The sequence below is a fragment of the Vicugna pacos genome, chromosome 2 (assembly GCF_048564905.1).
Source record: "Vicugna pacos chromosome 2, VicPac4, whole genome shotgun sequence".
In the NCBI taxonomy this organism is placed as follows: Eukaryota; Metazoa; Chordata; class Mammalia; order Artiodactyla; family Camelidae; genus Vicugna; species Vicugna pacos.
This window is the reverse complement of record NC_132988.1, coordinates 18,595,663-18,620,353: the sequence shown is the minus strand read 5'-3', so window position 1 is coordinate 18,620,353 and position 24,691 is coordinate 18,595,663. Positions and strand designations below refer to the sequence as shown.

The 24,691-nt window shown below is 40.2% G+C and overlaps 1 protein-coding gene across 3 annotated transcripts in view; it reads right to left on the bottom strand.

Moving 5' to 3' along the window:
• Nucleotides 1–17,842, bottom strand: part of OTUD4 (OTU deubiquitinase 4) — a 39,794-nt gene extending 21,952 nt beyond the window's left edge. Inside the window, exons 1-7 of one of the 3 annotated variants that reach the window (XM_072976343.1) lie at nt 16,932–17,842; nt 12,670–12,753; nt 10,157–10,207; nt 4,939–4,985; nt 4,178–4,250; nt 3,050–3,131; nt 1,142–1,274 (exon numbers count right to left, since the gene is read on the bottom strand). In XM_072976343.1, the coding sequence (XP_072832444.1) occupies nt 1,142–1,274; nt 3,050–3,131; nt 4,178–4,250; nt 4,939–4,985; nt 10,157–10,207; nt 12,670–12,753; nt 16,932–17,090 (629 nt within the window). In that variant the 5' untranslated portion in view covers nt 17,091–17,842. Of the gene's footprint in view, nt 1–1,141; nt 1,275–3,049; nt 3,132–4,177; nt 4,251–4,938; nt 4,986–10,156; nt 10,208–12,669; nt 12,754–15,516; nt 15,536–16,721; nt 16,762–16,931 lie in introns of those variants that run through there. The other 2 variants (XM_072976349.1, XM_072976359.1) reach the window with 2 other exon arrangements.
• Nucleotides 17,843–24,691: the final 6,849 nt, after the last annotated feature.

The window sequence follows — 24,691 nt, the reverse complement described above, 5'->3', positions numbered from 1 at the left end:
TCTAGCATTAAATTTACAAGGGCAGATCCTAATTTTAATCTAACTGACTCATTTCTTTCTTACAAAGAAATGGTAGTCAATCAAATTTTTAATCAGGATCAGAAAAATTTAATTCAACAAATGCTTGGAATTACAGATGTAAGAAGATATATTTAAGCATTTAATAAAGAATTAGATATCCTAAGGCTCCATTTCATTTTTCTCTAGTTTCACAGTATGTAACACCAAATTGATACTTTCATACTCTCATACAGGAGGAGTAACACACTTTTAGCTTCAGTGAGAATGGAATAGGTCGGTTTTCGTAAAACAGAGAGTAAATTTAACATGGTTGATAAAAACTAACTAAAAACTAACGCATGCTGGACATGCTATCTAGGAACTAGGCTGTGCACTGTACATGTTATCTCATTTAATTCTCACAGATTCTCCACTTTAAAGAAATACTAATATATCCTCATTTTATAGGTATAGAATTGAGATTTCTTAGTGAATTTAAGTAACTTGTGCCAAGTGCAGTTAGCTGCCAGGAAGCCAGGACTGAAACCAGGTTAGGATGTCCACAGCCCAAGCTCTTACCCACCACCCTATACGTCTTGTGCAGAAAAGAAAAATAAGCTTCAGAGACTTTAAGGTAAAAGGTGCTTATTCACAACCTAAACAAAGGCATCATCCAGAGCTACTCACATACTTACACTCCAGCTTGGGTTTATTATTATATAAAAAGAAAAAGAAGAGGCATTAAGAAAGAAAATAATAAAAGAAAGTCAAGGAAATCAAAATGCCCAGTTTTTCTATCACTGGCTATGTAAGCAATTGACAGGCTAATTTTAAAATTTTATTAATACACACACGTATAGGTAGGACCAAATCTATTCCACAGATATATATATACACATCCAGGTTACACAGAAATAGATCCTTAGCAACAATAAAAAAAAATAAACTTCCAAAAGAAACAGCCTCATAATAGAAATTAGGTAAAATTAGTGGCAGGGAAGGAACCTGCTACTGCAGACTGCTGTGTTTCAGAAGCACCGTAATACCTCAGTACGTGAGGCAACTCCATGCGGAAACAAGTACCGAACTGTTTCTTGGTATGGCACTAGAAAGATATTTTAGGACTGAAATTCATTCTTACTTGTAACTGTCATCCTCTGAATCTGATATTTCACTGTTGTTTTCATCAGCTACTTCAGAGGTGTCTAGTCCCATCAAGATTTTACTCACATCAGTTTTAAATACCTTCTCATACAACAATTCATAAAGGAGAGCTGCAAGTAACAAGAGAGAGACGTTACACGGCATTAACTAATTTTACGTTCTAACGTAAAATTGAGATTGCTCAAGCTTCTACAGTCCTAACTAGACACCTGCAACATTCTATGGTCAATAACACAATTTAATCAGAAAGCTACCTAGATAGAGAGCATCTACAATGTCTGTCTTTGCAGTGAATTACTTCCAAATCATTCACATAAGATACTGACATTTTTTAAGCTATAACACAAAAAAGGTATCACAACTGTGAAACAAGTATAATGCAATTAAATGTGCACACTGAGCAATGACTACATTTCATACACTGTGCCTAGCCTTTACACACCTTCATATTCAGTCCCAGCACAGTGAAGTGTTCTAACTGTACACATGAAAAAACTAAGGCGGGGGGAGGAGTAGCTGAGGGGTAGAATGTGGTCCTTAGCAGGCAGGAGGTCTGAGTTCAATCCCCAGTCCCGCCTTAAAATAAATAAATTAAAGACCTAATCACCTCTCCCCACCCAAAAAGAAGAAAAAAAAAAAAAAAAAGAACTACAGACATCACACAACCTGCCCAACCTTAAGAGGCTTGGATGGAAAACTTAAGGGCATGAAAGAAGAGAACTTTTCATAAAGGACTAAAAAGAAACTGTTATAAAATGTGCTCTTATCACCCCCCACTGAAGCATATTTAGCCAACCTCTTTGCTTTAAAAAAGGGGGAAAAAAACTCCAGAAAACACAGAAATATGTATTACCAAATATTCAAAAACACACTCCACCTGGAGTTTAGGACTCTCATTTGGTTTAAATTACAATGACCTTTACAAAAACAAGAATACTAAGAATTCACCCACCATGGTCCCCCAAGACACCCTTGTCTCACAGATCACCTTGCATCTACCCTGATATCATCCAAGCCACAGGCACTGAGACGTGCAGGAGAGGTAGGCACCATGAGCTGTCCCTTCCAAAGCTGAAGTGTCCAGATTTTGAATAACTGAGAGAGGAGGACAGAGCCCCAGATTCAGACTCCTAGACTTTCCTATCCCAAAACAGATCAATCAGTTTAAAAATCTGCATTATACACAACTTCGCTGGTCACCCTAGCTGGAGAACAGAGGAAAAATCTGTCACAAGCCCAGCACCGCTGCTTTGCACGAGTGATGTGCACTTTATTGGAACAGATGATAAAGGAGCTGAAGTAAGAAGGTAGGAAGGACCTACCAGAGTAGTAATTCTCAACTGAGGATGAAAGGGGGATTTTACCCTCCCAGGAAATATTTGGCAAAATCTGGAGACATTTCTGGCTGTCACATGGGGGAGACAGTTACTGGCACCCACACAACTGATACTACTAAACATCCTGCAATGCACAGAACCCCCCTCCCCAAAACAAGTAATTATCTGGCCCCAATGTCAACAGTGCCAAGGTTAAGAAACCCTGGTCTGGAGCCAAATATAATCAAATGCTTGACTTCCCTCATTTAGATTTTTACATTATACGCTAACAGCTTTAAAAACACATATAAATCCTTATTACTAAAATTAATCACTGCAGGAAAAAAATAATATTGTATTTACAAGCCAAACTCTAAGCAACTAGCAGCTCCCTTTCTGCCTATTGAAACAAGTTTTTATTACAGTATTAACACTTCTGGTTAACCTAAGGTTCTCAGAAATATATTTTTCTACAACAGAACAGTGTATTTGCCCTGACTTGTCTGCATTAAGACTATGCATTGCTTAGGGATAAAATGTCCTATACAAACAACAAGGGTAATACTTACACTGACACATGGCAGAGCTCTCTTTATACTTTATGGGATAGACAATATCATAATGATTTCCATTTGAAAAACACAGTAATACCTGAAAGGGAAAAATAAAAAACGCTTCTGAGTCCTTCACGTATGACATTTACGTAGAACTTCTATCTCCAGTATCTCTGAATTACTAGTAAATAATTTCCAAGTAGAAAGTGAGTATTTCAGAAGCTCCCATGTGGTACATCTATACACTGAAACGTCACACAGCCATTACATCAAAAAGTTCTTAATGACTTGGGGAAATGCTTATAGGATCACAAATCACATACAATTTATGATAACAACATGATTTCAACTATTTAAAGACCAAGAGGTTAAAAGCCTTTAAGAAATTATTCCAAAACCTTATTAATGCTTACCTCGCTAAGAGGCAGAATCAAAAGCAAATTTTTTCTGCTTTACAGTTTTAAGTACCTTCTAAACAGTCAACTACTTATGCAAAGAGAAATGCATACTGATTTTGTTTAGATTATGTCATATTCCAAGAATTATACTGGAAAGGCCAGATCCAGAGCCAAGCACCTTGGAAACCCCCAAGTCCTTATAAAGGTATATTTCACTCAGTTCCCCTCCCCTCACCACCATTAGCATGGTGACAAGACACTTTAGCTTGGTCGGGATGATTCCAAAACAGCTCATTTAAATAAAGTTCTCTAACAGTGAATCAGGTTTCATTTTATTTGTCCCTTTCTAGACTTTCTGCTTTGTGAATCGGATTATCTTTATTATGGGAAACAGATCGCAACTACCGATCTATTAATTTCTGGGTACAATGACAGAACCTATTTTCACAAGTAATTTTACTATTTAATGTTCATACTGGTATAAGACAGTAACAGTCTAGTTAATCATGTACTACTACCTCCATTTTTTTCCTCTAGTAAAATGTTATGAGTTCAACAGTGACTTGTGGGGAAAAACAAATTCAAAATAATATAACTCAATGATAATTATCAGGAACTTAAAAAAACTCAAAAAGTAACTTTAAAAAATTCAAAGTCAAGTAAAAATTATAGCTCAGGCAGTCAAGGTGGCAACTGAGTGGCTCTTTTACTTAAACCTTTTAGAAACGCTTAGAAAAATTCTTACCTTTTCAGGAAAATTATTTTCAGTTACTTGTGAAGGAGAAACATTTGGTTCCCGATAAATTATAAAATCTTTCCTGAAAATAACATTTAGAAATTACTTCTGATGAAATGTATTTCATGAATTGAGATTTCATGATTTCATTCTTTTACTCAAGAGCCTAGTACACAACAAGCAATGTTCTTGGCCCTGGAGACAGAGCAGTAAGCAAAAGACTGACGGAATAACTAGGCTCTAACATACCTGCATAAACGTATCCATTTAAAAAAAATACTTTAAATATAATTTGCATATATGTAACTGCAGCTGTAACTCTAAAAGTAGACCTCAAAATCACAGAAATTGTGAAGATAAAATCTATAAAGACATTTTGAAAAGAAAAAAATAAAGCATTCAGCTGCTCCTCTACTGGGCAAAAGTAATGAAATTGGCACTCCGGTGTTTTGCCTCTGTCCTAGTGGCCACTCACTGCTACCAGCCCTGAGAAAGTGGGGAAGCATTTCTCTGGGAGGCTGATAACTGATACAGTTCATAGGCTTGGAAAACTTTAGGAATATTCCATTCCAAAAATATTTTGAGAATTAAAATTCCTAAACACTGACATATCTAAATGTCAAACTGATGCAATTAAAAAAACAAACCATTAAAAAAGATTCTCAAAATCAACAAAAACTGCTTTGCTACTTTAACAGTTTTAGTATAATGGAATCTGTTAATTTCCCACTGACTTCATTTTTGTTTGCCTATGTTATTACAGTGTTTACCTGTACATAAGAGAAAGGGCACTTATTTCCACTTGTCCAACCCATTCCTGTATTGAAGAAAAGAAGTTGGCACATAAGTCTCATACTTTTTACAAAACCTTAATACATATCTTTATACAATGTACCTAATGAACTAGAAAAGCTCATTAATATTATTAGTATTATGAATATTATAAAAGCATGTCTGTAAAACAGACTATAATATGTACTAAAAGGCAGCCCAAGTCTCTGCTGCAACAATCTCTAGTAATGGGGACGCCGTAAGAGTTTCTGCTCGCGTGGCAAGATGACGGAGTGGTACTTTACAGCTGAGAACTTGCTGAAGGCAAGGGCTCTGTCTTCCAGCCTAGCTGGACAGAGCCTGGCACATGGTACATGCCCAGAAAATGGGATGATGAGCAGGAGCAGAACTCAGGAATCAGAAAGGATGAAAAAGGGCAGAAGATCTCTTATCTTCAGCATGACTGAGCACAAAGAAAGCAGTGTCCCAGCAGTCACGGTACCGTGCGGCAGAAGTTCTAGAACTAAAGGAGCCACTTCAAGTCCTTCAACTTTTTAGAAGAAAACAGCCAGTATATATCAAAATTTTAAATCCCCATATACTCTTTGATCCAGCAATTCAACTTCTATTAAGTCTACCTTAAAGAAATTTTTCATATGTTCACAAGCGTACATAAACAAGAATGTTCACTGTAGCTATTTTTAATAGCTTAAAAAAATTTTTTTAAAGAAAGCCCCAAGATTCCACCAACAGACAAGAAATTATTAATTTATGGTTCATCCAAATTATGTACAGAAACACCACGCAATCATCAAAAAGAAGGTACACTCATGTGAACTGACTGGGAAGGATCACCCCGACTACTAAGGGAAAAAGACAGTCACAGTAAAATAACCCTGTTGTGCAAAACAAACAGGAAGGCACGTCTGATATGTGTGCATACATGCGACAGGAGGCCTGCGAGGACACATCCTGAACTGACAGCAGAGAGACAGGGACTTCAAGATGAGGGAAAACGAAGGATTTTCACTCCTCATTCTGTGTTAAATTTTTTACCATGAGATGTATTTCTGTACTACCCGTGAGATCAGTAAAGACTTTTGTTGCTAAACATAACGAGTTGCTAAACATAACGAGCTATGATAAATGAATGCTGCCTCTTTCTCCCTGGAAGAAAAGAACTTTGAGGCAAGGAAAAGGTTTTAGATAATGCTGTGATCTCTCAGAAAACAATCATCTTTCCTCCACAGACTTTGCATTTTAATAGTTCTTAAAAGTTGGCTCTGGTTTTCAAAATGAAATGGGTGCCTTATATTAAAATAGATTTCTTAAAATAGGCCTCTGCCTAACAATCACGGCTTCTCATAAGCTGCTAGAAGTGACACCCTCTGGTACAGAGGAAATCCTCCCCTGAAGTCAGTCTGCCTAGCTCGCGAACACAAGCTACATCCACTTTACAGAAGGCATTGCATCCCCTGAAAAGATGGAAAAGTACTCTACAAGTGTCAACAAAATACTACCTCTCAAATAATGGACCTTTCTACAAGTATTTAAATCTTCAGAATAAACTCTGTTGTAGCCTGGTTAAGTGCAAAAGGGCCATTATAGCATCTTCTTGTCTTCTCTAACCAGGGTCAAAAATTTATAATTTTAAATTATTTAAAAAAAACTATATTCTACCATTGCCTTCCACCTTTAAGGCTGTAATTACTCAGCACTCTGTGTATGTTTGATCTACTTCCTTATTTTGGGTGAAAGAACAGCATTTCTGCAAATCCTGTTTTAACTAAAGAACAATAACTACATCAAAAATGCTGATTTAAATGTTCTTAAATACTCATCAAAAGCAAAATGTGGTCCTCAAAAGACACTATTAAGAATATAAAAAGATACAAATTGGAACAAAATATTGGAAAACATATATATAATACAAAGTAAACTTGTAATTCAATAAAACAAACATAACAAAAAAAAGGACAAAATCTCTGAATACACATTTCACCAACAAAGATATACGGATGGCAAATAAGCATATAACAAGATGCTGAACATTACTAGAGAAATGTTAAAAATCACAATGATATTCCACTACACAATCACTAACACAGCTACAACTTAAAAGGCTGACAATCCTGAGTGTTGACGAAGATGTTGAGCAATTGGAATTCTCTTATGTTGCTGATGAGAATGCAAAATGGCACAGCCACTTTGGAAAACTGATTGGCAATTTCTCATTAAGTTTACATACATTTACCTTATGACCCAGCAATGCCACCCCTAGGTATTAATCCAAGCGAAAAGAAAACCTAAGTCCGCACAAAGACTTGCAAGCAAACGTTCTCAGCAGCTTTAGTCATAACTAGCCCCAAAATGGAAAGAACTTAAATATCCATCAGCTGGTAAATGGATAAACAAAATGTAGTCCATCCATACAACAAATCACTACTCAGTAATAAAAAGGAACAAACAACAAAATCACAAAACAACATGGATGAATCTCAAAGTGTTTCCATTATGTTAAGTGAAAGAAGCAGATCATATCATATCATTCCATTTGTGAGTCAAGAAAAGGCAAAAAAACAGCACATTAGTGGATGTGCAGGAGAGCCAGGGGTGTGGGGTGAAGTGCAAAAGGGCGTAAGACTCTGAGTGATAGAAATGTCCTATATGATGTTTGCGGTGCTGGTTACACAATTGTATCCGTCTGTCAGATTTCATCAAATTATAAACTTAAAATTTTATTGTATATCAATTCTACCTCCATAAAGCTGACAAAAATATATTCTTGCAAAAAGTTGGAGGCATTTTTCAAAATGCTCCACTGGTATTTTTAAGTAAAAGTATAAGGGGCTTTCTCTGAACCGGATGAAGCAATGGAGTTTTATCAACTGTATTTCCCTTTTCATTTCATACATTCCATATATCAGGTAGGAAGAAACAAAAGAAGACAAAAACATCTGTTGCTAATAACAAGGAGCAAATGACTTTTCAGAAGGTTCCTAAAACATCTGGAGAAGGGTTGTGATCACACTGGGAAGGAGAGTGTCCAAAGAATAAGAAAATCCAGCTAGCCAGCACACTGGGAAGGAGACACCTGTCCCATGTGCTCAAAAATGAAAGCAACTTTCCCTGCCTCCTCTCCTGCAGACCCCCAAGTCAATCTCAGCTCAGGCCACAGCACCTCGTTTCCTCCTTCTGACCCCTCCCCTCTCCACTCCCACGATGTCTCTTCTATCCTTTCTCAGACCCTCACAGGCCAACAGCTTCAATTGTTGTGCAGAGATCACTATACAATAATATCCTGGGGGTTTTTTCTGATTAAAAATTAATAAATAGCCTTTGTCATTTCCTTCATCTTCTATAAAGGAAATAAAAATCACCAGTTATACTACTACTGAGAGGCAACATGCTGGCGTTTATCCTGTAACAGACAATGCGACATGGATTTAACATTCATTCAGCTCGCACGAACGGATCATCGATGAGGCACTCCAAATGGACAGGCAATGATGGGAAGTCCAAAAGCAGTAAAATATATAATCCTTGCCATCAAAGAGGCTTATAAATGAAGAGAAAAAAGCAAAAACTTCAGGAAAATGAATTTATGATCATTTTTTGAGGGCAAAACTCAGTTTTAAATTTTTTAAAATGTTGTCAGGAGTGGATTTAGAGAAAAGGCCTTCAGAGAGTATTTGTCTCCAAAACTGGAGTAATACTATACTTGTTCCTTTTTTTACACTTAATATAGCGTGCCCACTTTCCCATGTATTACACAATTTTTTTAATGCCATTGAAATTGGTCCTTCTGCCTCTGGTCTCATCTACTTCCAAACTATCTTTACACAAGTGTTGCAACCATCTATTCAGTTAGTCAACAAAAATGCCGGGCACTCTTCCCCATTCACAGCAGTGAAGAAAACATACTCACTTCCTTCCTGTCTCCAAAAACTTGAAGATTTCCCAATGCCAGATTCCCAGGCCCCAGGCACAGAGACTTTGGGTCTGGAACAGGGGCCGGGGACCTGCATTTCCCTGATGAACACGGCCTGGAGGTCACTCTGAGAGATGCTGGCCTGAAGCACAAGCTCCAAGCTGCTGAGCCGGGCCTGCAGCACCCCCATGGTTGGCCACAGCCGGCCCTCACACTCCTCCCCACCTCCCGCCTGCCTGGGCTGCAGGCTGCTCACAGCTCCAAGTGCTTTCTGAGTCTGCCCTGTGCACAGTGTTCACTACCTGGCAACGCCCTCCACCATGGGCATTTCCTACCCAGAATCTATTCAGACTTCGAATGCCCACTCACTCTCCAACTCCTGCTTTGCCTACCAAGCAGGAAGTAAAACTGAAATGCCTACAGCACCACGTCCACACTTCTGGTACACAGGCACTTTCTCCCCTGTAGTAGGTATTCTTCTCTACTATAAGGGAACTCCTGAGAACAGCATCCAAATCCCAGTCACCTCTGCATCCCGCGTGCCTGGCAATTCCTGGCCCACAACACACACCCAAACAGGAGTTAGTCAAACGGAGACACCAAACATTGACCAAACGCCCTATTCCTATGTTATTATTCCCTCTCCCCTGACTCCTCCCCTCAGCTTTTTCATTTGCTAATGTCCTCTTAAACTGAACAGTGATGACCTCTGGGGATGATGGAACAGTCTACATGGCATTCTGCAGGGCATTTCATTACATCTGGATTTTTACAGTAAGAATAGTTTTGTAAGCAGGAAAAAAAAATTCTTCCCACTTGAAAATGACTGAGCACGCTGGCAGCGGGACTGGGGCGAAGTGCTGTCCCTTGACCCTCAGCGGTCTTTTCCTCCTCACGCTGACCACAGGGCACGCGGCCTCCATGAGGAACCTGTCTTCTCAGCTGCCTAAGGAAGCATCAAGTATCGCCCTGTCCACCGCGCCCCGTACACACACCCACACGGCACCCTGAAACCACCGGCAGTGTTATTTTTGGTGTTTTATGCTACAATCACACACTGTCATGACAGGTAAAGACAGCACGACTCTCTCCTTTGGGAGGCAACATTCAGTGCACAGTACACAGCTCTGTCTTCTAATTAAATGCCGGATAAAATGTGCACCTAACAGAAAATGTTTATAAGGAAACCCCTCCATACCCTGTAATATTAAGTGCATGTTATAATGAACTTTGAATATATTATTTAAATATATAAAAAATAAACATACTAGAAGATAACTGCATACCTGTGGATTTTCCAAACGTTTTAAATACTCTTCAAATGACCCTTCTATAAACTGCAAAAAAAGAAAAAGTCTATTAAGAATACATAAAAGCAACAGTCAACCTCTTCACTGTGAATTACTGAGTTTTTTACACAAACCTTGGATACACCAGTAATAGTTAATTATACATACACAAAATCTAATTATGCAAATATATACAAATCATCATAAAACATACAAAAGAATTTAAAGAAGGAAACACCATCAGAAAGCATTTCCTGGACAGGACATGGAGGCACACAGGGACAGCACAGCAGGAGGGGCAGGGAGAGCACTGTGCTGGGAGCACAGGAGCCACCCGGCGAGCAGGAACAGGGCAAGCAGGTGGGGAGAGCACAATGAGGGAGGGACTCAACTGGGCACCTGTTTACGGAGGGCCTGGAGCCCAGGACTTTGATTGAGGGAGGAGGCAATTCAAGGTCACTTCAGGTGACACCATAAACAAATTACATGATAAAAGCAGTACTTAACTATGGTCATGGCCAATGCATAGCAGAGAATTAAACAAAGACAGGAATATTAGTTTACTAATAGATATAAATATTCACAGTCTCTTAGGTCAGTTACACTAAAAACAAGGATGAGAAGTAATAACACTAAAGATATTTTGAAGAATCAACAAGTTTTCTAATAGTGTGTTTCACTGTTACTTTAACGTAAAGATAAAAGGGAGTTTCTTCAAACTATGTAATAATGTTTTTTGCTTTTCTCATAGTAGTTGCACTAATTTAATTGAGAAAGACATTTGTCTGAAGCACCAAATTCAACTTTATTTAAATTACAGTCCCAGTTAATTTAGGAAAGTGATACACTTAAAAACATTACAGTACACTTGCTGGTCTATAAAAATCTTTTAAATGTCCATGGATTTTTTTTTTAAGACTGAGATATAATTCTATATATCGTATACTGTCAAATTTCCAAAAAACATCCTAAGTTTCAACACGTATTTATAAAAAAGTAGTCACACATTTTAAATATCCCACCAATCAGAGACTGTTCTATATCTGGTGATTATTTGTAGACTCAAGAAACAAAAACCCACAGAACCCATTCAAAGCTGGAAGAGACGCAAGCCCATATCCAATCTGAGACTGTCCTTTCTAATCAGAAAGTACCTACCTTAAGCCCTGACTAAGCACTGTCAGTAAGTAACCAGGCGCACCTCCTCTTCCTAGGACGCCTTTCCCAATAGCGGCCAACAGACACTGTCAGAGGAATTCATTGTAAGGAAAAGTGAAACCTTCCCCTTCGGAACTTTCAGCCTCCGATCATACCTCCCAAGATTGTAAAGGCCAAATAATACACACAAAGAACTTCACACAACGCCTGCGGGCACACAGTCAATGCTCAACCAGTATCGGCAATTTCCATTACCGCCAACAGAGTTTAACCTTTTGGCCAAAAATAACTGATTCACTTGTAATTTCTTCAAATACTTTAAGATCACTCTACTTCCCTGCTGTCTTCACCATCATACCATAACACTCTCTCATCTAGCCTTCACATTACCAGTTTTTTGTTTGTTATTTTTTTTTAAGAAGAAAAGTTTTCAAATCTGATCAAGCAGGTAACTCTCCTTTCTGGAATGTATTACTGTGCATCTGATAACACAGCACCCAGAAAAATGTCACCAGTAATAATATTTCGCTTAAATATAGGAACTCAAACCCAAGCACGCATCTAAACTAAGAACTGTTTACCTACTAAGTCTTAGAATTGAGTTACATGCAAAGCATCCATGTTCCTTTGGCAGTCAACAGGGGAAAATTCCACTGAAAGTTGTCAGATGATGTAGGTCATAAAACCAATAATTAGTAAATCTTGTAAGGTTTTTGATGTAAAATGAAAATAGGTCACTGTGGCATCTTATTTCATAGCCTACTACGTACTACAGAGGAAATTACAGCAAGTAGCTATTCCGTTAACTACTAATTAACTGCTACATTCTATTAACTACTAATCATTAAAATTACAGTGTTCTGATATGCGATTCCCAATGATGAACCCTGAAAATTAAAAATCTATTAATCTGATAAAAATCAAAGGCTCAGCATTAGCTATGCTCAGCATGTTTTATACTCCAAGTCTGCAATTTTTAAAATTCATAGGCGGTCACCAATCACAGAAAGCTGTTAACCACACACCCAATTCCCTGATCATGTCAGACAAAGCTCACTCTAAATACATACAGATCCTGCCCGAGTCATCCTTCCATCCTCCACTGCTCAGGGTCTGATCTGTTACAGAAGCTTTCTAAATGTCTGAATAAACAAACACCATAAAATGGCCTCAAAAAAAATCACAACTGAAAATAACTGGATTTGAATTCAGTAAAGCAGTTCTTTTTTATAAAGGTTGTCTTCATCAGCTACATTAAGATCCAACCTGTGAAATTCCCACTAGACCACTTCTAAAAAGTGAAATGTAAATTTAAGGCAAGACACCATTACATGTCTAAAATTACAAATTACCTCTTCAAATTTCTCTCGGTTCTCTCGGAGATAATGGATACAGGCCATCCGGACTTCAACGTGGCGAGACTGAGAGTGCAGCACCTGCAGAGGAAGAGGCACACACCACTGAGCACCTGAGAGTCAAGTCATGCCGACGGGCCTCCTCTCACCCAGCACGACCTCAGGACCAACAGGCACCAGCCTCCACCTCCCCTTCTCTGAGTTCTAGCTCTTGACTCATTCCCACCTCTCCCCCGAACACATACACATACAACAGGAGCACTTCATAAGCCAGGTGTCATCCTACCAAGAGCTCAATACCACTTTCCTTTAGGTCACTGAAATCACTCCTTTGAGGAAATCTTTGTAAACTTAAGACACTCCTCTCTCGGCCAGCCCTCTACTATAACTGCTCTTCACGAAGCAGGGCTAACAGAATTCCTGCTACTCGGGGCTTAGCTTCATCCTATGCTTGTTGGTAAGGAGAACAAATAGGCAACTTCAACAAAAAATCCCCGTTTTAAGAAGCTTTAAGTCCATAAGAGATAAATTTCTTTTTCCCAGTAGTTTTGAATGAGTTGCCTCATATATAAATTCAAGTCCATTGTGGTTTCAGAGAAATTAAGGCACTCATTCCTAAATCCTTAGCTGTCAGGCTTACATGATTCTTGGAAGAACATGCAGCGAGTAGCACACAGGATGCAAATGTGCCCCAGTGTGCTGTCGTCCCAGCAGCCTTGAAATTTGCTCTTAAGCCCCAAATCTTACAGCACCACCTGAAAAAAGTAAGCCACACTACAAAGATGATCCAAATCCTCTCACTATGTAGCCTCTGTATTCTTCTGTTAAACAACCAGTTCAACGAAAGGATAACCTATTAGTATTTTGTCTTACTAAAATTCTAAGGCTTTGGTTTAAAACCAACTAATATCATCAAATGGTTAGGAACCTCTTGGCTAGTCTCCAATACTACCATACTTTTAACTACCATACTTAAAATTTTTTCCTATTACTAAGTGTCTCAAACGAAGGTGCTCCTGATACCCTTACAAGGTTAAGGTACAGGCAAAAAAAAAAAAAAACACTGACACTTAAAATAACCATTATCTCAAACTACTATCAAGGCCTCTTGAGAATCTATTACAAAGAAGCTTTAAGAGCTGCAGCTCCAATTCAGTGATTCTCCCTTATGTTCAGGATGAGCAGAGAATTCAAGACAAGGGAAGCTCCAGCTAGCTGCACATTTTACAGGGCTTTGTGGATAGCAGCCAAGGCTCATTTATACCCACAAAACCAGAGGCGCAACTGTCTGGACGGCTAGTACGTCCCTTTACGTTAAGATACACTGAAGATGCACTAGCTGAGGTTAGCAATGAGTCACTTTTCAGTACACCAGCTGGAATTCAGCTTAAAGAACATAAACACTGCTGTCTTAGGAACTACTAAAAAGCATCCTTACCTATTCTAAGCTTCCAGCACTGGAAGGACTACATATGTAAAAATAGCCATCACACATTTTTTTTTTGCCAATTCAACAAACGACATTCAGCAACACTCCTTTCACAGAAGCTTTGTTAGACACGACTGTGAATCAAGGTATTAGTCTGAGTAAACCACAGTGTCATCCGATAGGGCCTTCCTGCCATTAGTAAAGAGAAGCTAGTCTTAAAGCCATTTACCTAGCAACAGGTGGCAGACATAAGTGAGTAAAGCTTATTTTCCATCAAAAACAATGGCAGGCATATCTCTTGCTTTCTCTCCTCTTTTAACAAAGATTTTATTAGCACATGAAATCTGAACCTGTTACTCAGAAGCAAAACTCTCAGCAATCTGCATCAAGTATGGGGTGCCGGGGCTTTACTGTAAGCCAAGTACTGTTAAGAGAAGCAAAGTTAAATGACAACTGTTTAAAAAGCATAATGTTGTGCAGGTTCAAGGACATTCAGGAAGAATTCAAATGGCATGACAAGTATCTTTGCAAATTACTGTATACGTGAAGATAAGCTAGAAATAGGAGGCTCTCCAGTCTTAGGACAGACAGTGATAAACACTGAGAAAGGCTGAGACACTGCTTTAGCAAGTCCTCTCAGAGCGCCCTATTTTTAGCTCCATGGCCACAGAGCTGATTCAGGTCAGGCCTCCTGCAGGCCCAAGTCCAGAAGTGTAAAAAGGGAAGGGCCTATCTAAATCGGGTAATTTGGAGGGAGACACTTCTCCTGATTCAAGACTCTCCCCTCGAAGACTGCCATTTAGATTACTTACCCTAACTCCTTGTTAGAAGTGATAAATTACTTAGATATAATTGGAGAAATCGTACACCAAAAAAGTCAATCCTCTGTACATATTTTTAAAGGGCAGCCTGAGGCTGCTGTTACTCCCCTCCCCCTGCCCCCTCCCCCAACACATACACTGCCTTTGGCCATGAAGGCTACATCTTTAGTCCATGTCTCCTGAAGAACTGAGCTTCCCCCAAAATTCATGGTATTAAGCTTTCTAAAAGCTCAGTATACCCTAAGTCGAGTCACATATTTGGAAGGGACAGTCCCTTATGCCTGACTTAAATCCCATCACAATAATATACAATAAAATGTGTTAGCTGATGTTAGCGATGAGTTCTTAGTGTAATCAGCCAGCTTGTGTTCCTTTCTACTTAAAAATAGAGAGATTCTGTATAATCAAATTTGCCAATTATCTATGGCATGTAGTACTGAAACCAGACACACCTTTTTGCTTCAGCACAAACTAGGATGTGCATAATCCAACTTCAAATATGCACCACACTTGCCTTATTTTTCTTGGTTTCCACCTGCTTCCCTATCAGACTCTTCCTAGAGCTAAATATGTATAAACAGAGGCTGAACTCACTTCTACCTCTTCCCTCTGCTTCTGGAGGTGCCGAGAGGTCCAGGGAGACAAACAGAGATCCGGAAAACTCCATAATGGGACTATTACTAATATTAAAGACAGGTGCTCTGTGTATGTGTAGACATAACCTACAGCAAAGTTAGAACATCCTAAATTTCTAAAAAGAGAAAACTAATGAACTGAAAGACACAGTTAGATCTGAGGAGCATTGCGAAGAATGTCTGAATGACAATGCCTGCAACAAAATGCAAAGGTGTGGACCAGTTAAATCAATTTCTCGTTTTTTCTTTAAAAAAAAAAAGAAAAAGAAAAGCATCTTATGCTCTGGATGTGAAAACGAGGGCCTTTAAAAAACAAACAGCTGGCCTTTTTGTGTTGAAAACAATGCGAATGGAATAATCTATAGATGTTAAGTTAAACATTCACTCACAAATAGGAATTATGCAAGCTACTTAGCATTCAAAAAAGGTGAGAGAAAGACAAACAGAAAAACTCCAAGGAGGGGAGGAAGGAGGGGCGGATCTTAGGCCAAAGGAAAGCAACCTGCGAACGGTAGGAAACACCCACCAAGGCAGTAATGTGAAACTTCTGTCCAACTATTTCAACAGCTATTTTTCAATATAGGATCGGTTTTGGTGGCTGCATACCTACCAACTACACAGTGTTATATAATACATAATAAGCTCTCTTACCAAAAAAAAAAAAAATCAGAAATACCCTCCCAAAAACTGTGTTAAAAGTGATTTTGTCCAGGGCCTAAAGAACCCCAGGTATATCCTTCCTACTAGCAACAACAAAACAGACTTTTTTGAGTCAAATATTTACAGTATACCTACAAAGCCTTGCAGAGCATTTAAAAGAAAAAAAGTGTGGAATCTTTGAGTTGAATTATTTTAAAACACACTGTATTTTCAAAAGGCTGGCTTTCCCAAACTGCACATTTTCCCCCTCCTGATTCAGGTGGACATCGGCGGGACGGCTACCCCACATTCCAAAGTCCGGTAAGAGGAAAAAATCATGTTCCACGAGTCAAGCCCGGTGCACCACCTCCTCTAGTAAACATTTGGTTTACTGGTGTGAACGCTGTGCTTAAAAAACCAAGAGAAGATGAATGCGGAACAGAAGGAGGAAACAGCATTTCGCCAAGTCCCCAGCCATCAAGCAGGCTTCTCGGCAGGCCTCGCGGGCTGTCCTCCACTCGTCACCTCTTCACCAGGAGGGCCGACACCCGGTTCATGCACAGGTTTTTAAGTTTCGATTTAGAGCTTCCAGACCCTGGGCAGCGTCGCGTTCCGGCGTGACAATGGGCCGCTGTGACGACAGCGGGGCCACGCGCAGCCCGGGACGTGGGCGGCCCGGCCGGCCGCCGCTTCCCACCCGGCCCCGCCGCCTCCCCCCATCCCCCGCCCCATTACCTGCTCCGCCACGGCCCGGAACAGGCACGACCCGTCCTTGGCGACCAGTTTCCGATACAAGCCCAGTTTCCGCAGATAGGCGTCCATGGGCGTCGCGTCCTCGCGGGGCCCCGCGCCGCCCTGGTCGCCGCCGTCGGGGGCGCCGACGGCCGCCTCCATGTTGCCGGTCGCGCTGCAGGCCCGGCGTGGCGCGGGCTAGCCCCACATGGCCTCGCCGCCGGCTCCTCGACGCCCCGGCCTGGGACGGGCGGCGGCTCGGGCGGCGGCTCGGGCTCGGCGGACGGCAGGCGGCGGCAGCGGCCCGAGGCAGCGGTCCGCGCGCATAGGGGAACCCTGCCTAGTGCATGGCCGTGCGCACGCGGCCGCCTCCCGAGGGACCACGCGCCCAGGGGCGCCGGGGGGAAAATTCACGGAAACCCGAGAGCGAGGAGTCACTTCCCGGCGGCCTTGCCGCCCGGCTCAGCAACTGGGCGGGGGGTCGCCGCCCCCACAAGTTTCCTCGTCCCGACCCGGCTGAGGCGAGGAAACCCCCGCGGCCCGAGCGCGCGGGGCCGGCTCAGGTGAAAGGAGGCCTGCGGCCCCCGCGCGGCACCCACACCGGGAGCCGAGGAAGCCGAAAGAGAAAGACGCGGCCTTTCGTCTCCGCACCTCGCAGGAGGGCGCCGGAGGGGCGGGGAGCGGGTGGGGGCGCCCGGCGGAGGGCAGCACCCTCGCAGCCCAGAATTTGTTTTCGCTTTCGGCCCGACAGCGGAGAGGACGGCGGGAGGTGTAGTTTGGGCAGCGGCAGGAAGTCGGCCTGCGGCGGGCGGGGACGCGCGGCCGGCCTACCCGGGGGAGGCGCCCGCGAGGCACGCGAACTACAAGTCCCTACAGCGCGGGCGCCGAGGCCGCCACCGCCCGGACCCGGCTTCGCGCTTCCCGGGCACCGCGTCCGCGAGCAGGCCGAGGGTCTCCGCCAGCCGACGCGCGGCGCCCCGCCCGCCGCCCACTGCGCCGCGGGGCCGCGGGAAGTGCGCGCGCCCAGCGTGCGCGGAGTTGCCAGGGACACGGAGGCCGCTGGGTCGGCCCTTTGTGTATTTCCAAACAGAGGGCGCACCTGTCTGCTCCCCTCCCCCCGGCCTCTTCTCCTGGCGTTTCCATGGAGGTGGCTTTAACGGCTTAAGCAGAAAATAGAGCTAATTGGCGAAGGCTCCCGGAACTGGCACCGTGCAGAGCGACACAGGCTGTCCATAAATCAGCCGTGAACTGCTGATTCCTATTAGAGATGAGAAGTATAGCTCACGCGCTGTGGCAAGACGATGCTTTTGCCGCAGGCATTTTGGTTTACCCTGCCACTGTAGCTGCCCACCCCAACACAAAGAGGTGTCGCTGGTGGTGAAAAGATTTTTTTTTCTTAAAAACTCATCTTGTAATTGCCTGATAACGTGCTGGACTTGCCCTGGATTCCAGCAATGCTTACTGGAGCCTTCCTGCTCAACTTCCCACCCTCTGAAGTGGAATGACAATTTTTGCTTTAGATCCCAGAATTTATCAGTATGTTTTTGTGACACCAGAATTTTATTTTGCTAAGTACAACAGCATCCGGTGTCCTAATCATTTAAGTACGCGATTAATCGTAAAATCTACTCCAGTCTTGAGGCCGTGGTGTGTCAGGAGAATACTGGGGCGGAGGGGACTGGAGAGTTTAGACATGTGATCAAACAGACTCTGGAATGGGGGCAAGGCTGACTCTCACCTGATGGTGAGAGCCCAGTGCAAATTACTGAAAACTCTTATTTTAGTAATTTGTTTTCAGTACTTGCTGCAGACAATTAATGACTCATACAGTCTCTTTTCTTTGGAGCTTCTAATTTTGATTTCTTAATGTTTAAAGAGTTTATCCCAACTGTGCTGTTTTTAGAGAATACAAAAGTTACTGTGACCTGAATGAGTTTTCTTGTCCCAGTAGTAAATTTTGTACATTTTGTAAAGAAATGAACACTTTGGAATCACTTTTAGAAAACTCTAGTTGCAAGTCAAAAGACAGAAAAATTGCTTTTCTTTCTTTAAAAATATATACTTTGTATATATTTCTCATTACACTGAAAAAGAATTTACCCAGTATTGCCACCTCTTACAACATGGCTTGCTTTTTTTGTGGTTTTTTTTAAAACATGGCTTGCCTTTTAAACCCACAGAGGAATTGAAAGTAAAGTAGTACTTAAGCTGTAGAGATTAAATACTGAATTCCTAAAATGAGTGGATTCTGTAGTATTAGTTTTATAATTAGTTTTATAAGCAGCAGACTTTTTTCTCTCAAATCTTTTTTTTTTTTTTTACTTTTATTGAAGTATAGTCAATTTACAATGTTAGTTTCAGGTGTACAGCAAAGCTACTCAGTTATACATATACATACATACATACATATTTTTTCACCTTCTTTTCCATTACCAAGCAGCACACTTTCTAATACGCCAAAAGAAAACCATGCCTTTCCTAACATTTATGTAATATTCCTTCAAGAAGAATTTCTGAAGCTAATCTCATATTCAGTATGTATTTATGGGAAATCTACTGTATGTATAATGCTAAGATTGCATTGCTAATTATCTTGAGGATATATTAGAAACATTTCCAGGGCCTTCAGTTTGAAAATTTATCAGGATTTATTTTGAAATTGAAATGTTCATAATTACATTGCTTTAATTTTTAAAAAATGTCATTCAAATAAAAGTTTTGCTCACTTTTTATGTGCACAATGATTTCATTTTGAGTGGCTAATAGTGTTTCAAGCATATTTTCTATTTTCAAGCCTTGTCCATATTTTAACCTGATTTAAATATGCTTACATATATATTTTTTAATTTAAAAAAAATCACCATTTTCCAAAGTCTCAAAAATCCTTTGAAACACTTTGAAAAGGAAACCAATACATCATTAATTCTACACTGTCTTTATTTCTGTTGCAAAAAATGTAACTCAATAACAATAGTATAAACAATATAAGAGTGGGTAGGATCATTTAAATACGTATTCTAGCATAGAACCTGACACTGAGGTTGCCTTTCGGAATTTTTTAATTTTTTAATTTTTTAATTTTGTATTTTGGTGGGAGGAGGTAGTGAGGTTAATTTATTCTTAGAGGAGGTACTGGGGCTTGAACGCCCCCATGCATGCTAAGCATGTACTCTACACTTGAACTATATTCTGCCCCCAACTTTTGTTATTTTTTAAGTGAATTATTAAATACTAAGAAAACAGAAGGCTTTGTAGAATTCATCACAATTCTATGTTATCTTGTAAAAATGTGGCTTATTATCAGAAATATTAGAAGAATAACACATTTTCGGTGTTTTCCACACTTGCTGTTGTGGCAAAATTACTATCTTCACTCCTGCTGCATGAGTGAAGAACAGCCTCATTCTAAACTGGCTGCTTCTGGTTCCAAAATTAGAAGTAAAACACCTGTTGTATTTGACCCCAGGCCTGTTTAAGGAAATCCTTTAGGTATTTTGAGACCTAATCCAAGACAGACCCTCTGTATGCCAAATCCCCAAATATAGCTCACTGTTCAGGCAATGTGAAAAGATCCTACGACTTTAAACTGGACCAATACTTACAGAAACTCACTTGCTTTCAAAGGACCTTTACTTGTTAACATTAACCTCTGAAACTTTTTGAGAAACCACATCTGATTGAAAACGTTCACTCTGAGGAAGCCATATCTGATGAGCAAAAGTGAAGAAGTCTTTCAACAGACGTTTTAATCAAATAGAACTTGGAAGATTCAGTGCTCCTGAGAACCCAACAAAATTAAACAAATTCATCCTATGCAAATATGTCAACTTTTTTTTCTTGTACACAGACTGCTCTGACAAACTTTGAAGCTAATAATTGGATAGAATTTTTTTTTAAAGGATGGTAGATTTTCTGCATTTGTTTTTTTCCAATAAGAAGTTACATACTATGGTGGCCAGCCTCTGAGATGGGCCCCAATGATCTCCGACAGGTGGTGGTCACACTCTTGTATAATTGCCTCCACCTACAGGGTGACTGGTCTGCAAAGATTGGTTGCATGATCTGCGTGACCAGAGCAAAAATGATGCTATGTCCCCGCTGAGATTAGATTATAAGAGACACTTTTGGCATTTTGATTGTTCTCTTACATTCCCTCTCGTAGAAGCTGGTTGCTGTGGGTCCTGAGCAGACTTACGGAGCGGTCGTCTTGGTAGGGAACTGGAGCCCTAGCCAACCACCATGTGAGTCAGCTTTGAAGTGAGTCCTCCAACCCAGTCAGGCTTTCAGATGACTGCAACCCTGGCTGAAATCTGAACAGCAACCTCATGCGAACCCTGAGCCAGAACCATCCAGCCAAGCACTGAGATTCTTAATTCTTAATTCTGAGATTCTGAGATTCTTGACCTCAGAAACTGTGTGAGCTAATAAATGTTTGCCATATTAAGCCCCTAAATTTTGGAATAATTTTTTAAACAACTATTGGTAAACAGATACAATGCTCCATTGTTTCCCTTTACTGGGTTGACACAGAATGTATTTTAATAATTCATGAAAGTAACCACAAATTGAATATCCTTAGTGGTTTTAATAGTTCTTTAAGTTACCAGTAAGTGGAATTTTTTTAAATTTATAAAATCCTTTACAATAAGAGAAAAACCTAAGAATGTCTGGGCTTTATTGCCACATAGCATTTTGATTTGTTTTCTATAAAAATTCAAGAAATTTAATCCTACAAAAAAAACCCACCTATTTATATGAAGAAAGACCTATTTCTTTCATATCCTATGCGCTGGAGACTACTAACTGTCCTCCACTTTGCATTCGACTCTCCTAAATATTGTGCAGGGTGGCCATGCTCAGGTTTCCCTGCCTACGTTGGCACTAAATGTGACCACGTGACTAGTTGAGGCCAATGAGATGTGAGCAGAATTGATGCGCTTAACTTCCAGGTCATCTCCTTAAAGATGAAGCCTCCTGCCCGCTACAGTATTTCCTGTTTCCCATGGGCTCATTTGAAGATGTGGTTGAAACTAAGCCAGCACTGATGATACAAAGACAACCCTCTAAGAGATAACAGAGCAAGAAGATGAAGGAAACAGCGTCCCTGAAAGCTTTATGGCCTGAAGGCTTGAATCATTCACCTCCAGACTACTTTGTGAGAGAAAAATGAACTCATTTAACCAACTATTTTCTGTTGTTCTTTTACAACTGGTCTATATATTCTAGCATATTTTTCTTCCAATATTAAATAGGTAGTGGTATTTGGGACCAAATGAAATTTATTTACAAATTTAGTTGCACAGAACATAACATTTTTGGGGAAGGAAGTTCAGAAAATTTTTTTCCTGCAATTTTGTTAATCCGAAATGTTAAAGGACTTCCAAAAAGGTTTTCTGATGTTATTTCAACAAATGACTTTCTTCATCACCAATTCACATTCTCCTTCAGCTGCGACGTTGGCACTGCTGACTACCTCCTCATTTTGAAACTCTCCTGGGCTTGGGGGATGAACTGAGTAAGTTCTAAACCCCAGAGCTCAGACTGTAGCCCTGACACCCTGTCACAAGTGTGATTGGAGACATCAGACTATGGTTTAGATTCTTACAGCAGCTGTCACTTCCTTGTGAGGTAAGCCCATGGACATGCCCAGGCTGGACAGACTAAAAACCTCACAATAGACCGAGACTCTTAACACTAAGGGCCACTCAGAGTCCATCATCCCTGCAAATAAACCCCCACGTATTTCCAGCCTTGTACCCCTCCTTCCACTACCACTTCTCAATCCCCACCTGGACCGAAACAAACTCACAAAGTCGCCTTACGAGGAATTTACTTTAGGTCCACAGTGTGGGATTGGGAACTCTTTGTAGGCTTGCAGAATTTAAGATGATTTTCTGTTTCCCAAGGGTCTAAGAGTGTATCTGGTTTTGCATATTCAGGTTAGCAATTCAATAAATATTCGTTAAATATTTTCACGTATTTCTAATAAACCCCTCAATGAGAAAGATATTTAGAATGAAAATTTATAATTATGGAACCTGTAGTTGAGGCCTAAATATTTGGCCAAGACTATGTGTCAGGTTATACATCATATTTTCCCTTATAAACAAAGAATTGAAGGTAATCTAAATGTTCCACAATAGAAAACTGATTAAATACATTTTAATATGTGTATACAATTAGAATACTATTGAGGCGTTTAATGTGTGTATGTGTCTGTGTGTGTGTGTGTGTTTATTACAATCATCCAAAGAACTCCTTAAAACCACTTTTAAGCCAAGACGACTGATACTTTTTTTTCTGTTTCAAACCTTTTTTTTTTTAAGAGATTGGTACATTTATTTCAATCATAAACCCACGCTGATACATCATAATCACCCAAAGTCCATAATTTACATGACAGTTCACTCTCAATGCTGTACCTTCTATGGGTTCTGACCAATGGATGCTAACATGTATACATTTTTATGGCATCACACGGAATATTTTTACTGTCTTAAAATTCTCTGTGCTGTGCTTGTTCGTCCCTTCTTCTGTCTCTCCATGACCTATGGTAATCACTGCTCTTTTTATTATCTACAAAGTTACCCCCTTTCCAGAATGTTGTATAGTTGGAATCATACAGTATATAGCCGTTCCATATTGGCTTTTTTCACTTAGTCATATGCACTTAAGTTTCCCTCACATCTTTTCTTGGCTAGATGAATCACTTCTTTTTAGCTCTGAGTAATATTCCATTGTCTGTATGCACCATAGTTTATCCATTCACCTACTGAAGGTCACCAAGATGACTGATTTTGAAGGGAGAGGGTGGGATAGATAAATCAAAGATTAGACTATGAGATAATTATTGTTGAAATTAGCTGATGTGTATTTGAGTGTTTATTATACTATTTCTTCCACTTTGTACATATTTGAAAATTTTCTATGATAAAAAAGCTTAGGTTTTTGAATCCCACTCCAAGTTTCTTGAATCAGAATAACAAGGGATAGGGCAGAGGAATCTGAGGTTTAAAAGTCTTCCCAGGTGGTTCTGAAGATCAGCCAGCATTTCTGGGAACATCTGAACATTGAGATGGCAGCACGGGGGCAGGGCATATCATCTAAGAAAAGGAAATCATGGGTTTTTTAATTAATGTGAGAGTAGGGAATAGATACCTGACCTTTATTCCAGGTCCATAATCCCTGTTCTAGATCATCACAAAAAATTCTTCAGGATTGCAATCTTTATGATACACTCATTGTTTTATATAACAGGCATACCCCGGAGATACTGTGGGTTGGTTCCAGACCATTACCGTAAAACAAGTCACACGCATTTTTTCACTTCCCAGTGCATATAAAGTTACGTTTACACTATACTATTGTTTATCAAGTTGTGCAATAGCATTATGTCTAAATTAAAAAATGTACATATTTGAGTTTAAAAATACTTTATTGCTAAGAAAGTGCTAACCATCATCTGAGCCTTCGGCCAGTGGTAATCTTTTTTTCTGGAGGATCATGCCTCAAATATGTTTGAAATACGGTGAGAATTCTGAAAATATGACACAGAGACATGAAGTGATTGAATACCTTTGGAAAAATGGCACCTAAAGACTTGCTCAACACAGGGTTGACACAAATTTTCGATTTATAAAAAACATAATATTTGCAAAATGCAATAAAGCAGAGCACACACACACACACACACAAAAAGACCAAGTTGTGCTTTTAGTATCTTTGGACAAAGACATATTAAGATAAAATTTTATTGCTTAAGA